This window comes from Rhinolophus ferrumequinum, chromosome 7 (assembly GCF_004115265.2).
Source record: "Rhinolophus ferrumequinum isolate MPI-CBG mRhiFer1 chromosome 7, mRhiFer1_v1.p, whole genome shotgun sequence".
Lineage (NCBI taxonomy): Eukaryota > Metazoa > Chordata > Mammalia > Chiroptera > Rhinolophidae > Rhinolophus > Rhinolophus ferrumequinum.
In genome coordinates, this window is record NC_046290.1 from 98882599 (window position 1) to 98895896 (window position 13298).

General features: G+C 38.5%; 1 protein-coding gene across 3 annotated transcripts in view; it reads right to left on the reverse strand.

Annotated features, from left to right (window-relative positions):
- Nucleotides 1-9194: 9194 nt before the first annotated feature.
- The window catches only part of LOC117024741 (S-adenosyl-L-methionine-dependent tRNA 4-demethylwyosine synthase TYW1), a 210046-nt gene continuing 205942 nt past the window's right edge, over nucleotides 9195-13298 (reverse strand). For all 3 annotated transcript variants that reach the window (XM_033110219.1, XM_033110217.1, XM_033110218.1), the window contains exon 16: nucleotides 9195-10818. In XM_033110219.1, coding sequence (XP_032966110.1) covers nucleotides 10597-10818 — 222 coding nt within the window. In that variant the 3' untranslated portion in view covers nucleotides 9195-10596. The remainder of the gene's footprint in view (nucleotides 10819-13298) is intronic.

Sequence of the window (13298 nt, forward strand, 5' to 3'; positions counted from 1 at the left end):
TTAGGTCGTCCGTGGCCCCCACCCAAAGGAGATTTCTGTCATCCCCCCAGTTCACTTCCCATTGGCCTCTGGCACCAACTTGGCCAGACTTTTCTTGATCTGCTCTTTTCCCTGAGTTTCTGTGCCTTTCCGCCTGGTTTCTCTCCTGTCCGCCTCCCCATTCCATTTACCCGTCTCTTTCTGCTCGCCACCACCTGGTGCTGGGGCTCCTGGAGGCGTGGCCTCCCCTCGTTTTACTGTCTCAGAGGCCTCAGGCTCCTCAAGGCTTTAATGGTGATTCCGGATGGAGTCCCACATCTCACCTACCCCCCCAGACCCGTGTGCCTGACCAGCCTCAAGCTTCCTCTTCGAAGTCAGCGCCCACGTGTCTGCAGATGAACTCCGGCATCTCCGCCAGCCGGGCCTCGACTAGGCTCAGCAGCCTGCACAATGGCACTATCTCCTCCCTGCTCTCCAGCCAGAAGGCCAGGACTCATCCTGGACATTGCATCCCTCCTCTCCACCCCGACCCCAATCTAACCAATTTGTTAACAAATCCCTAACTGCTACCTTCTAAGGTCTCTTTCAAATCCATCCACCACTCTCCTTCCCAACCACCAGGGTCGGCATGTAGGGGTGTGCACTGCACCAATACCACTGAGATAGAAAAACCATAGGCAGTCAGGAAAATGGCCACGGTAGAAGGGACAAAGGCAGAGACCATAACAAAGCCGGAGGAAATAACTTTAATGGCTAGCTAATAGATCCAAGCTGCAGGACCAGCCAGAGTAATCGGCTCAGGTGTAGAGGAGAAGGGCCATACAATTTGTAACAAAGCCATTCAAGCTGAAAAACCCACCAAAACTATCAGCCCAGGTACAGGGAAGGGAGCCAATCAGCTTGTAGTTAACAATTTCAAACAGCAGAGAACATTTGTCTGAAGAGATAAGGTAATACCCTCTTGTCAATCACAGATGTCCATCAAGGAGTCCCACACCTGGAGTGGAACAGCCCATCCCAGATAAAACTCCCAGGCCCTCTCTCGAGCTTTGCTTTTGGTCGTGCCGGCTCAAAACCCTTTGGAGTGTACTTTTTCATCTAATAATGGCCTTGAGCCACTGCTTTCTGCCCACTTTTAGCTCTTTGAAGTGTACTTTTTCTTCTAATAAACTGCTTTTTCACTGCTCTACCTGGGTATCTTGTTCAATTCGTTGCTCGAGACACCAAAAACCTGGATATCATTCCAAGAAGGGCCTACTCTCCGGTAACGTATTTTGGTGAGCCAGCCAGGAATAGCCCGTGTCTTCTCTGCCACCTGGCTCCACCCCTTTCCCACCTACCCCCAGCTCCAGAGCAGAGCACAAGGCCACAGCCCAGCCACCGCCTGGCCACCACAGCCACTGCCGGGCCTCCACGAATGGCACCCACATTCCACCATGCCACCTCTAAACCCACTTTTCTAGCTTACACTTCTACATTATCTTTCTTTTGACCAACCTGATGGTTTTGGGGGGCATTTTGTTCAAATCCCCCCTCTCTGCGGATCTGCGGAGAGATTTCCTCTTGTGCTTTTTGTCTTATGCTTTTGCAATAAAACTGCTTCTGCTTAAACCTTGCCTCTCTGGATCTGCGTTTCCATTCTTTGGCGGGATCATGTTTCCAGGAAAATACATCAGGATCCTAATTCACCACCACCAGGCCTCTTGCCTGTTCTGCAAGAATTCTTACCAACTCGTCTCCTTCCCGTTAGGCTTCTGCAAGCCATTTGCAACCTACATCTAGAGTGATCTTATTAAAATGCAAATCTAATTATGCTGTTCCTTTGCATAATTACTCTTAGGCCTGGGCTGGCCCACATCTTCCTGAGTCATCACCCAATATATTCCCCTCGTTTCCCTGCAAGGCCTGGCCCTTTCCAACTTCTTCCAACATCCTCCAGCCACTGTGGCCTTCCCACAGCTATTCACTGTGCCATGACCCTCCCCCACGGCCTTTGAAGTATGCAGTCCTCTACCTGCAGTTCTCCTCTTCCCCTCCCCCACCTCTGGAATTAGGATTATTCACTCAGCTCTCAGCACTCAGTGCACACTTCCTTCAACTACGAAATCTCCAGTTACACTCACATGGAGACTGTCCACTTATGATGACTGCATTTGATGATTAAGTTATGTGTGTGAATCTTTGTTTCTGGTGAATGTCTGTCAGCATCATAATGGTAAGAATTATGTTCCCCTCTTTTTCTTTTACTTACCAATGAATCCTCAGCTACTAGAACACAACTGGTGTTCAATAAACATTTGTTGAAGTAATAAATTACCTAGAAAATACGGTGTAATATAATTTTGACATTCTTTCAAGAAATATTAAATGCCTCCATTTTGGTTTTCTGGTTTTTGCTATTGTGGATGAAAAAGAAAGGGCCACATACTAGACCTGACAAGCTCAGAAGAGGTAGGTCTGCAAACTCCCAGACCAAAATTAACCACATGGGCTGTTCTCAACATAAAAATTCCTAACTAAACGCGGGTCATGGCCGATAGTCACATCCTTGGCCTGTAGCTTTCTTGACAAAGGTCAATCTTTACCTTAAGGGAACCTGTCTGTTGTCTTTTTTTGCATCCAACATAACATCCTTGGAATGTCTGAGTAATCCCTTTTTCCAGACCCCTCAGGGCCCAGCTTACTGCACCTGAGCAACCACAGAACCCCTCATTGTTATTTTTATCCCTTGATGACCAACTCTATGTGTTGTAAAATGCTAACTAATAAGTATCCTGTACCCACCACTGTAAAAGAGCTATCTGTCTCTCCAATTCTTTTATCCAATCCCGTAGATTTCCCTGCTTTGCTTTCTCGCACCCCCTTAATCTACCACCAATGGATTTCATGTAACCCTCTTCCTTTGATTCTAATGTATAAAATAAATTGCAAAACCAACATTTTTTGGACCATTTTCTCAATCCCGTTGAGATTTTTTGCTTCCTGGCAATTTGATAGTTTGGCTCAAATAAACTCTTATGAGCTTTCTCTTAGGCTGGATGATTTTCCGTCAACATTACTATAAAATAGTATAATAAATATCTTTCAACATAAAACTTGTCAACGAAAAACCATCCTGCCTAAGAGAAAGCTTGTAAGAGTTTGAGTCAAACTGATGACAATTGCCGGGAAGCAAAGTCTCAACGGATTGAGAAAATGCTCTGGAAAATGGCAGATTACAATTTATTTTGTACATTAGAATTAAAGGAGAAGGGTTACATGAAATCCATTGGTTGCAGACTAAGGGGGTGAAATAAAGCAAAGCAGGGAAATCTCTGGGATTGGGAAAAAAACAAAATGGAGAGACACACTCTTCTTTTTTGGTGGGTACAGGATAGTAAATAGCATTTTACAGCACATAGAGATGGTATTTGGGGAACAAGATAACAATGAGGGATTTTGTAGTTTTCTGCTCTGGTGTGGTGGGTTGTGCCTCCTGGGGGGGTCGGGAAAGGGATTATTCTTGCATTCCAAAGGTATGTTATCTTAGATGCAAAAAGATGACAGACAGGTTCACTTAAGGTAAAGACTGACCTTTGTCAAGGAAGCCACAGGCCAAGGATGTGACTTCCGGCCATGGCCCACCCTTGTTAGGAGTTTTTATGTTCATGTCATCCTATGTGGTTATTTTCAGTCTCCCAAGTTTGTCAGGTTTAACACGTGGCCTCTTTTCCGCCCACAAACTATTTTTTCTTTAAATCAGTCATTTGTTAAAAATAAGGTCTCTTGGTATACATTGCTAAACTGCTTTTGAAATATCTATTCTACCTTAATATAATGACGTCAAAACTATGCTAATTTAATGGAAAAAATACTTTAATTTGCATTTCTTTGCTGAAAGTGAACAGTTCTTTATCTTTTGTAGCCGTCTATATTTCTTCATTGATAAAACTTTGTCCTATGGCTTCTATTTATCTAACCAGTCAAGTCTTAAAATTTTTTACATTAAACAACATGAGCTTTTAGAGTAAGGATTTGTCAATTATATTTTGTACAAATTATTTTTCCCAATTTTTGCCTTTTCAGTTTGTCTGATGTTTGACATTAAATACTTAAACATATCCCATAAAGAGTCTGACGTTTCCTTTATGAGTTCTTACCTTGTTTTTGTATCTACAAGTGGTTCTGAAGGTGTGGTCTCCTACATTTGCATAACCCAAGAACCTGTTAGAAATGCAAATTCTCCATTCACACCTACATCAGAAACTCTCAGGTGGGGCCCCAAACTCTGTTTTAGCAAGCCTTCCACGTGATTCTGAGACATGAGAAAGTTTGGGAGCTTCTGGTCAAGAAAGACCTTCCTCAGTTAAGGTTTCTTTGAACTTTTTGTTTCATTTGACTCTTTTTTTGGTATTTAGTATAAAGAACAGAACTAAATTATTTTTTCTTCCCAATCCCCATTGACTTATGATCCTTCCTTTGTCCTATATTGGTTTTTATAAACATTTAAGTTTGCCTCCAGGTTTTTTTTTTTTACAGCTTTGAGATATATTTCACGTCCCATAAAATTCACCCATTTAAAGTGTATAGAATAGTTTTCAGTGTATTCAGAAGGTTGTGCATTGACAGCTGATTTAATTATTATATCTTTTTTCCTTGGTGAATCTAACTAAAGGTTCGTCAATTCTGCTTTTTTGGTTTCCAACTTTTGGTTTGGAACCAACTTTTGGTTTCACAATTTTTTTCTATAGGCTTTCTTTCCTTTATTTCATTATGTCTGCTCCAATATTTGTTGTTTTCTTCCTTTTGCTTACTTTGGGTTTAGTTGTTATTTTCTAGTATCTTAAGATGTTAGATTAGGTTACTGATTTGAGATATATCTTTTTAATACAGACATTTACAGCTATAAATTTCCCTCTAAACACTACATTAGCAGCATTCCATAAGTTTGGTACATTGTGTTTTCATTTTCAATGATCTCAAAGTCTTTTCTAATTTCCCTTGTGATTTCCTTTTTGACCCATTGGTTGTTTAGGATGCGGCTTAATTAATACATACAGTCATGCACTACATAACAACATTTTGGTCAATGACGAACCACACACGATGATTGTAAGCTTGTAATAGAGCTGAAAAATTCCTATCACCTAGTGACCTTGTAGCTGTCGTAATGTCACAGTGCAATGCAACACTCATGTTTGTGGTGACGCTGTGCTCACAAACTTACATTGCTAGTCGTATAAAAGTATAGCAGCTACAATGATGTACAGTACATAATACCTGATAATAAACTACTATGCTACTGGTTTATGTATTTACTATACTATACTTTTAATCTTAGAGTGTACTCTTTCTACTTATAAAAAAGAAAGTTTGTTGTAAACCAGTGTGCATGTCACGCCAGCAGCAGCCTCATACATTTCGTGTTTATTGCACCTCTTGATTGCATCCTTTTCTCTTGTGCCTGATTTATAATGTTGTTTTATAAATTTAGTGTAACCTAAGTGTACAGTCATGTCCTCAGCTTTCACACTCACTCACCACGCACTCAATGACTCACCCAGAGCAACTTCCAGTCCTGTAAGCTCCATTTACCGTACAGGGTAAGTGCCCTGTACAGTTGTACCATTTTTATCTTTTATACCATATTTTTACTGCATCTTTTCTATGTTTATATACCAAGGGTGCCCCAAAAATGTATACCAGTGGACATTTTGGTCAGAGTTGCTCAAGCAGTAGTTTGCTGTAATTAGAAGTGTCTGGAACGCTGATGGTAACCACTTTGAGCACATCTTGTAATTGCAGAAGTCAAACGTGACTTGTATTCATCTTTTGTTATCAGTGTATATTGAATACTACAATTTTAATAGTTTTTTCCTTTCTTAAAATGTGTACACATTTTTTTTTTTTGGTACCCTGTATATTTACACACACAAATATCATTGTGTTACAATTGCCTTCAGTATTCGGTACAGTAATGCTGTACAGGTTTGTAGCCTTGGCAACAGAAGCTATCTAGGTATGTAGTAGGCTATAGCATCTAGGTTTGTGTTAAGTACACTCTATGATGTTTGGAAAAGGATGAAATTGCCTAATGATGCATTTCTCAGAGCATATTCCCTACTATGTTTGCAAATTTCCCAACTTTTCTTCTACTGTTGATTTCTAATTTCATTCACTTGGTCACAGAACATACGTTGTATAATTATAATCCTTTTTAATTTATTGAGACTTGTTTTATGATCTAACATATGATCTGTACTAGAGAATGTTCCATGTGCACTTGAGAATAAAGTGTTGCTGTTGGGTGAACTATGGAGTCTGTTAGGTGCAGCTGGTTTATAGTGTTGCTCAAATCTTCTATTTCCTTGTTGATCATCTGCTTAGTTGTCCTACCCATCACTGACAGTGGGTTATGCATGTCTCATTGAGTTGTCTTTCTCCCTTCATTTCTGTCAGGTTTTCCTTCACCTATTTAGAGGCTCTTTTGTTAGGCACATGTATGTTTATAATCATTACATCTTTCTAGTAAGATATGTTTATAAATGATTTATTATTATAAAAATGTCTTTTGTCCCTAGTTTTTTTTTTTTTTTTTAGTATAGCCACTCTAGTTCTCTTTTGGTTACTGTTTCATGGTATATCTTTTTCATCTTAGAATCTAAAGTGAGTCTCTTGCAGATAGCATATAATTGTATTTTCTTTTAAAATATATTCTGCCATCTCTTTTGATCAGGGTATTTAATCCATTTACATAACATACTTAAGGTAGGATTTATGCCTGACATTTTTGCTATTTGTTTTTTAATGTCTTATACCTGTGTTGTTCTATTCCTATTACTGCCTTATTTTGTGTTAGATTTCTAGTGTATTTTTTAAATTCCATTGTTTCTTTGTGATATTGTGATTTATAATAAAAATATATATATTTGGTTTTCATCCTGATTCCTGGCACAGAGCTCCTAAAACTCTTAAAACATCCTAAGTGATGAGAGTGAAACGATGTCTTTTGTTATGCTAATGAGCTGACTTTTGGAAACCGTCTAGGTAACCTAAGGATAAGGGCTGCCTGCCCGGGGGAACCAATGATGTGATCAGAGGGTTGGAACTTTCAGTCCCACTCCCGACCTCTAGGGAGAGGTGAGGGGCTGGATATTGATGGTAATTACCAATGGTCAATGATTTAATCAACCATGCCTATGTAATGAAGCCTCCATAAAAGCCCAAAAAGATGGGGTTCAGAGAGTTTCTAGGTTGCTGAACACGTGGAGCTACTTGGAGAGTGGAGCTCTTGGAGAGGACATGGAAGCATTGAGCCCTTTCCCCATACCTTGCCCTCTGCATATCTTCCATCTGGATGTTCCTGAGTTATAGCCTTTTTATAATAAACCAGTAATCAAATAAGTAAAATGTTTCTCTGAGTTCTGTGACCTGCTCTACCAAATTAGTTGAACCCAAGGATGGGAACCTCCAATCTATAGCCAGTCAGTCAGAAAGCAGCACAGGTGACAACCTGAACTTGTGACTAGAATCTGAAGTGGGGTTGGGGGGGCAGCCTTGTGGGACTGTGGCATAACTTGTGGCATCTCACCCTCTCTCCCAGTAGACAGCGTCAGAATTTAATTGAATTGTAGGATGGATACCCAGCTGATGTTGGAGATTAGCTTGCTGTGAGGAAAAAAGCCCACACATTGAAATTAGGAGCAGAATCACATTCATTTTGTATGTTTTTTGATTAATTCTCTTCCTGGTTGCTCTTGGGATTACAATTAGCATCCTAACTGAAAACAATTTACTTTGAATTCATACTAACTTAATTTTAATAGTGATAGTCAAGAGTTGCTCCAATATTATACCTATATTCCCTCCACACTCTTTCATGCTATTGTCACACCAATTACGTCTTTATACATTATAAGTCCACCAACACAGTTTTATAATTATTGCTTGAGGCAGCTGTCTTAAAACAGATAGGAGAGTTAACAAACAAAATTAAGTTTATAATGTCTTTTATAAAACTTATGTGGTTATTTTTACCAGTGCTCTTTTTCTTTCATGTGGCTTTGAGTTAGTGTCTAGTGTATAATACTTTCATTAAAGCCTGAAGAGCTCCCTTTAGTGTTTCTTGTAGGGCAGGTCTGCTAGTGATGAACTGTCTTATTATTTTTTTAAATCTGGAAATGTCTTCATTTCTTCTTTATTTTTGAAGGAGGATTTAACTAGTTATAGAATTCTTGGTTGAAAGTCTTTTCTTTCAGCACTTAGAAGATATCATCCCACTATCTTCTGGCCTCCATGTTTTCTGACGAGAATCCAACAGTTAATTTTATTGCAGTAGTTTCTCTTAACAGATGATTTTCAGTTTGTTGTGTACCTTTGAAGTTAAATGTCAGAATTCTAAAATTCATTGATTTTAGTTGTTTTGCCCATATTTTCATTGTTTTAAAAGGAGACTGAGTTCACTAAGATCCTTACCCTGTAATTTTGGAAGTTGATCTTTTATTTCATATTGTTTTAATTATTTTTAGATAACATATTTTAATATCTTATAAAGCAATTTGCTTTATTTTTCTAGAATTTTGTAATTATTCTTACCTGATTGGCTAATTTTTCAGGTGAATGTTAGAATCATTTGCTCAAGCTCCAATTTATAACTTCCATTGGTCATTTAGAATGCTATTTTTTAAATAGCTCACTTTCTTAGAATTTTCAAGCTTTTCTTTCTCTTCTACTTTAATACTGCTCAGCAAACTTACTGAATTTTTTCACATGGATTCCACTGTACTTTTCCTAGGCATTTAAATCGTTTTGTGGTGACTGTGAACTGTGATTAATATGCCATGTTGTTTTAATTTTTTAATATAAAGCAAACATTTTTTCTAGGGGGAAGAAAAACTACTGAGTTATATACCTAAAGCTAATGGAGTTAGGGGGACTCATTCTGGAGCTGAGAGGTTTGTTATTATTTTTTTTCTTTGAAGCAACAGAATATGCATATCTTTGTCCAAGTTAAAAATTAAGTAGAACTTCATTAAAAAAATAAAAGCAGAGTTGCCTGGTTTAAAAAAAGGTCGAGGGATGGTCCAAAGCCTCGTGGGCTCTGCCTCCTGCCTCACTGCTCATGGCAGCCTCTGAGGTATTTTCCAACAACTGGATGCCCAGTTACCTGACACAAATAGGAACTCATCTGTGTGGGCTCCTTTGCATAACCTCTTGTGGGTGTTTTTTTTGTTTGTTTTTTTTTAATGCTTCATTCTAATTTAAGGTGTTTTTCTATCTCTATTCAATGACCACTAATACATCTGAGTTTCAATGAGATCTCGCCTCACTGACTTAGACCACTCCAGTCTCTTATGTCTCACAAGTCAACAGGAGACTGATCATAAGCTTGAAGATGTGGTGGTTCTAGAAAGAACCTGTGATTTCTGCGATACTTTGTCCCTGTCCCGTATCACAACAGAGGGAAGTGTTATGACTCTATCACTTAGAAATACAGTGCCCAGTTTTCAACTAAAGGAGTAGGTAGATTATATTACTATGAATTTTACTTCAGCAGAGAATAGAGGGTGTTATGAAATAGCTGACGTATAAGAGGAAGGCGGGTCTGAAAGGGTTTAGAACCACAGAACAAGAAGCATCTTTAAAACAAACACTCAAAAGAAGATTTGTGTTCTAAGTCACTACAAAAGATTTGTTATCAATTACATTTTTAGGATAAAATAATTTTTAAAATACCTATGATACTTTTAAAAACTACTGAGTATTTAATGATGTTTTCAATTAGAAAAAACTTGAATCTTAAAGAACAGATTGCATAAAGTAAATAGGGCTACAAGAGGGAAAGAAAATGGAGACCTGGTATATGTGTACTCATAAAGGACTTAAATGTTAAATTTTTAAACAAAAAACAAATTATACTTATTGTTTCAAGTTTTGTTGTGAGGTTAATTATTCACTGACATCATACAGCAATTCTTAGAGGAAAGCTTTTACTCAAATCCAGCCCATACGTTACCTTCTATGGCAACGGAATGAGATCTAGTACAGTTTTCCAACCAATTCAATATCTAAAGGGTTGGCACTAAGCAAAAATTTGAAGTAATCTATGCAGTATTTGAAAATAATTGGGAATTACGACAACTTAAATTGCTTCCAGGAGGTGTTATCTTAAGATATAAGAAGGAGATGGAGCTCTTCAAGGGAGTGGATATACTTACCACAGGGCAGTATAATCCCCAAAGGCCAACAGACCTTGAGGGAGGGAGGAACAGATAATCATTCCACACAAACTCGCATGAATAGCATTGTTGGGAGTCTTACTAGTTATAATTAAAAACTGGCAGGTAATTTCTAATATTGACTGTGCACTTCTCTTCCCAAATGATTTTCTTCTCAGAAGTAAAATCAGAAAAGGGACTGAGTTCTGGAAAGAAATGGTGAGGCTGAGTCCCAGGCCCTCAAATTGTGGATGCTGTCTCTCCAACCTCAAGATGGGATTTGCATCCCCATGTTCTGCCTTACAGTCTCCTGTGTATGAAATACAATTTGTGTGATTTGTCCTTGGAAAAATCACAGTGGAGTCTGAAAACTTTCTGGGGCATCAGTTTTTGTCCTTCAGTATCCTAAATTCAGATAATCTCAACATCCAGAAATATCCTTTGATTTGTTCTTTCTCTGATATCTTATGTCCTTGGGATCAAAGCCTCTTTCACTGGCACCAAATAATGCCCAGTGAGGAGTTTTGGCCATATAATCCTTTGCACTGAATGTTTTTGATCCACTGCTGTCTTCATATTCCTGGATGAGCTCCTGGAAGCGGTTGTAATCAATCCACGTCCACCATTCTCTATCAACCTTAAACTAGAAAGAAAAAAAGTAGTCAGGTCAGAAGTAAAAACATCCATTCAAAAATCAAATAAAAACGAAAAAATGAGCCTGATCTTTTGCCCCTATCACATTAAAGAAAATTATTTCATCCTCCAGATATGGTTCCATATCAAAGCAGAATGCACTATAATCAAAAGAGACTTTGTTTTCCTTTAGGACTGCACCATGCTGAACCTGGAAGACCCAATTGCTGAATAAAGAATACATCCTGGAACTCCAAGTCAAGTTTATCTTGAGCAGTATCAATGAAAGAGGGTTAATTAAATTTTTTGGCATTATCATGTGTTAACAGTCAAGCTAATTTCTCTTATTGCTACTTTTTATCTGGTATGAATTTTCATGGTTGTGTTAGTAGCACCTAGTAGAATCCTTTGCTTGTGTTAATAGTGAAGCTTTAATCAACAACTTCTAATTTTGAAATGCTAACTTAATGACTCAAACTAACCATTTTAGCCTAACACAGATACAATATCTCATTAGTGGAAAGCCTTGTTAGGAATTTCAATTAAATAAAGGGAAAGAATCCAATTTGTACTCTCTTAAGAAAATTGCTTCTAAAGCGTCACTATAGAGTAACGACCAGAAGGGAAAAAAGTAAGTTAATGAGGCTCTGAAGGAACTACTGATCTAACTGTGGAGGCTTTTAATTCAATGCCTCTATTTGGCATTCATTCATGGAAATGTATAATACATTGATACTTGATTTATAAACAGGGAAATCTGTTTCGCCACTGTCTTTTAAAAAACCCTGATTATGAACCAAATTAAGTAACAATTTCATATCCTAGCTGAGAAACACACTGAAAATATATAGGTACTGTGTTTCCCCGAAAATAAGACCTCACCAGACAATCAGCTCTAATGCGTCTTTTGGAGCAAAAATTAATATAAGACCTGGTATATATTATATTACATTATTATTATATTATATTACATATTATATTACAATATTATATGTTATACCCAGTCTTATATCATAGTAAAATAAGACCGGGTCTTATATTAATTTTTGCTCCAAAAGACGCATTAGAACTGATTGTCTGGTGAGGTCTTATTTTCGGGGAAACAGGGTACCTGGATTTAGAATATTAAAATATGTTGAATTTAAATGACATCTAATTTTTAAAAATTTTTATTAAAGTACAGTTGACATACAATATATTAGTTTCAGGTACACAACATAGTGATTCAACATTTACATACCTTACCATGTAATCACCACACTAAGTCTAGTATCCATCTGTCACTGTGCAAAGTTATTATGATATTATTGACTATATTCCCTGTGCTGTAATGACATGTGATTTTTCACCCAACAGCTAAGAGCTTTCTAGGGTGAAAAATACTGAACAAATGGAAAGCTTTATCTATCAATCATCAAAAATTTTCTTCTAATAAGACTACTCTTTGAAATGGTGCCCTAAGGACACTATGAACTCTACAACTCAAGATATAAAATCCATATCTCCCCGACATTTTCCCTCCCAAGACTGACTGCTCTTGAATGTGAAAGCAATCACTGTCATCTCCAAGAGCTGAACCTCAAAACTAGAGTCAAAGGTACCCCTTCCCTCCCCGGCCCCTCACATGGAAAAACTAGCCCAGTCCCACTGATTCTTCCTTAGCAGCATTTCTATCACCATGCTCCAATGCCACCCTAACACAGGCCCTCACTTCTGGGACTCAACAAGACTCTTCTAGCTGAGTGATCTTCTGATTCCAGTTTTGGCTGCTTCCGACTCCTGCAGGCTGCCTAGGATTACTATGCTGGCAGAACAGAGCCCCATCCTCTAGGACTACAAGGTGTGATCAAAAGGTACGGTGAATGTTTAAATAAAAAACCTTATTAATACGAGAGTAAAAGACACACTGCCATTAATCCCCCTCAAAACACTCCCCCTTGCTTTGAACACACTTATCCCATTGTTCTTGCCATTTTCTGAATTAGTTCTGGAAGTCCTCTTTCGTGAGTGTGTTTAGTTGCGCTGTCATGGCTGCCTCAATGTCCTGAATCATTCTGCCTTTGGGGAAGAGCCAGAAGTCACACAGTACCAGATCCGGTGAATAAGGTGGATGAGGACACACTGTAATGTTTTTCATTTGACAGAAACTGCTGTACACCAGAAGCAAAGTGTGACATGGAGCGTTGTCATGATGGAGGATGATTCACGCCACACTTGAAAACACACCTTCTCTCAACCGTAACTCACACCCGACTGACTGTACCAAAAAAGTTGAAACTTGTCACACACTGTTCCTAAGGTTCTATACACGACTTCCTGTATTGAAGATCCCTGCCTTTCCGTTGGATGGCACTCAGCAGCGGCATTCACCGTATTTTTTATCACAACAGAACGGGCCCTTATGTGACTCCCATGCTGTTCTCTCTGTCTGATTAACACCCATTGAAGCCTCAGGTCTCCTTACCGATGTCCTTTGCTCTGGGAAGTCTT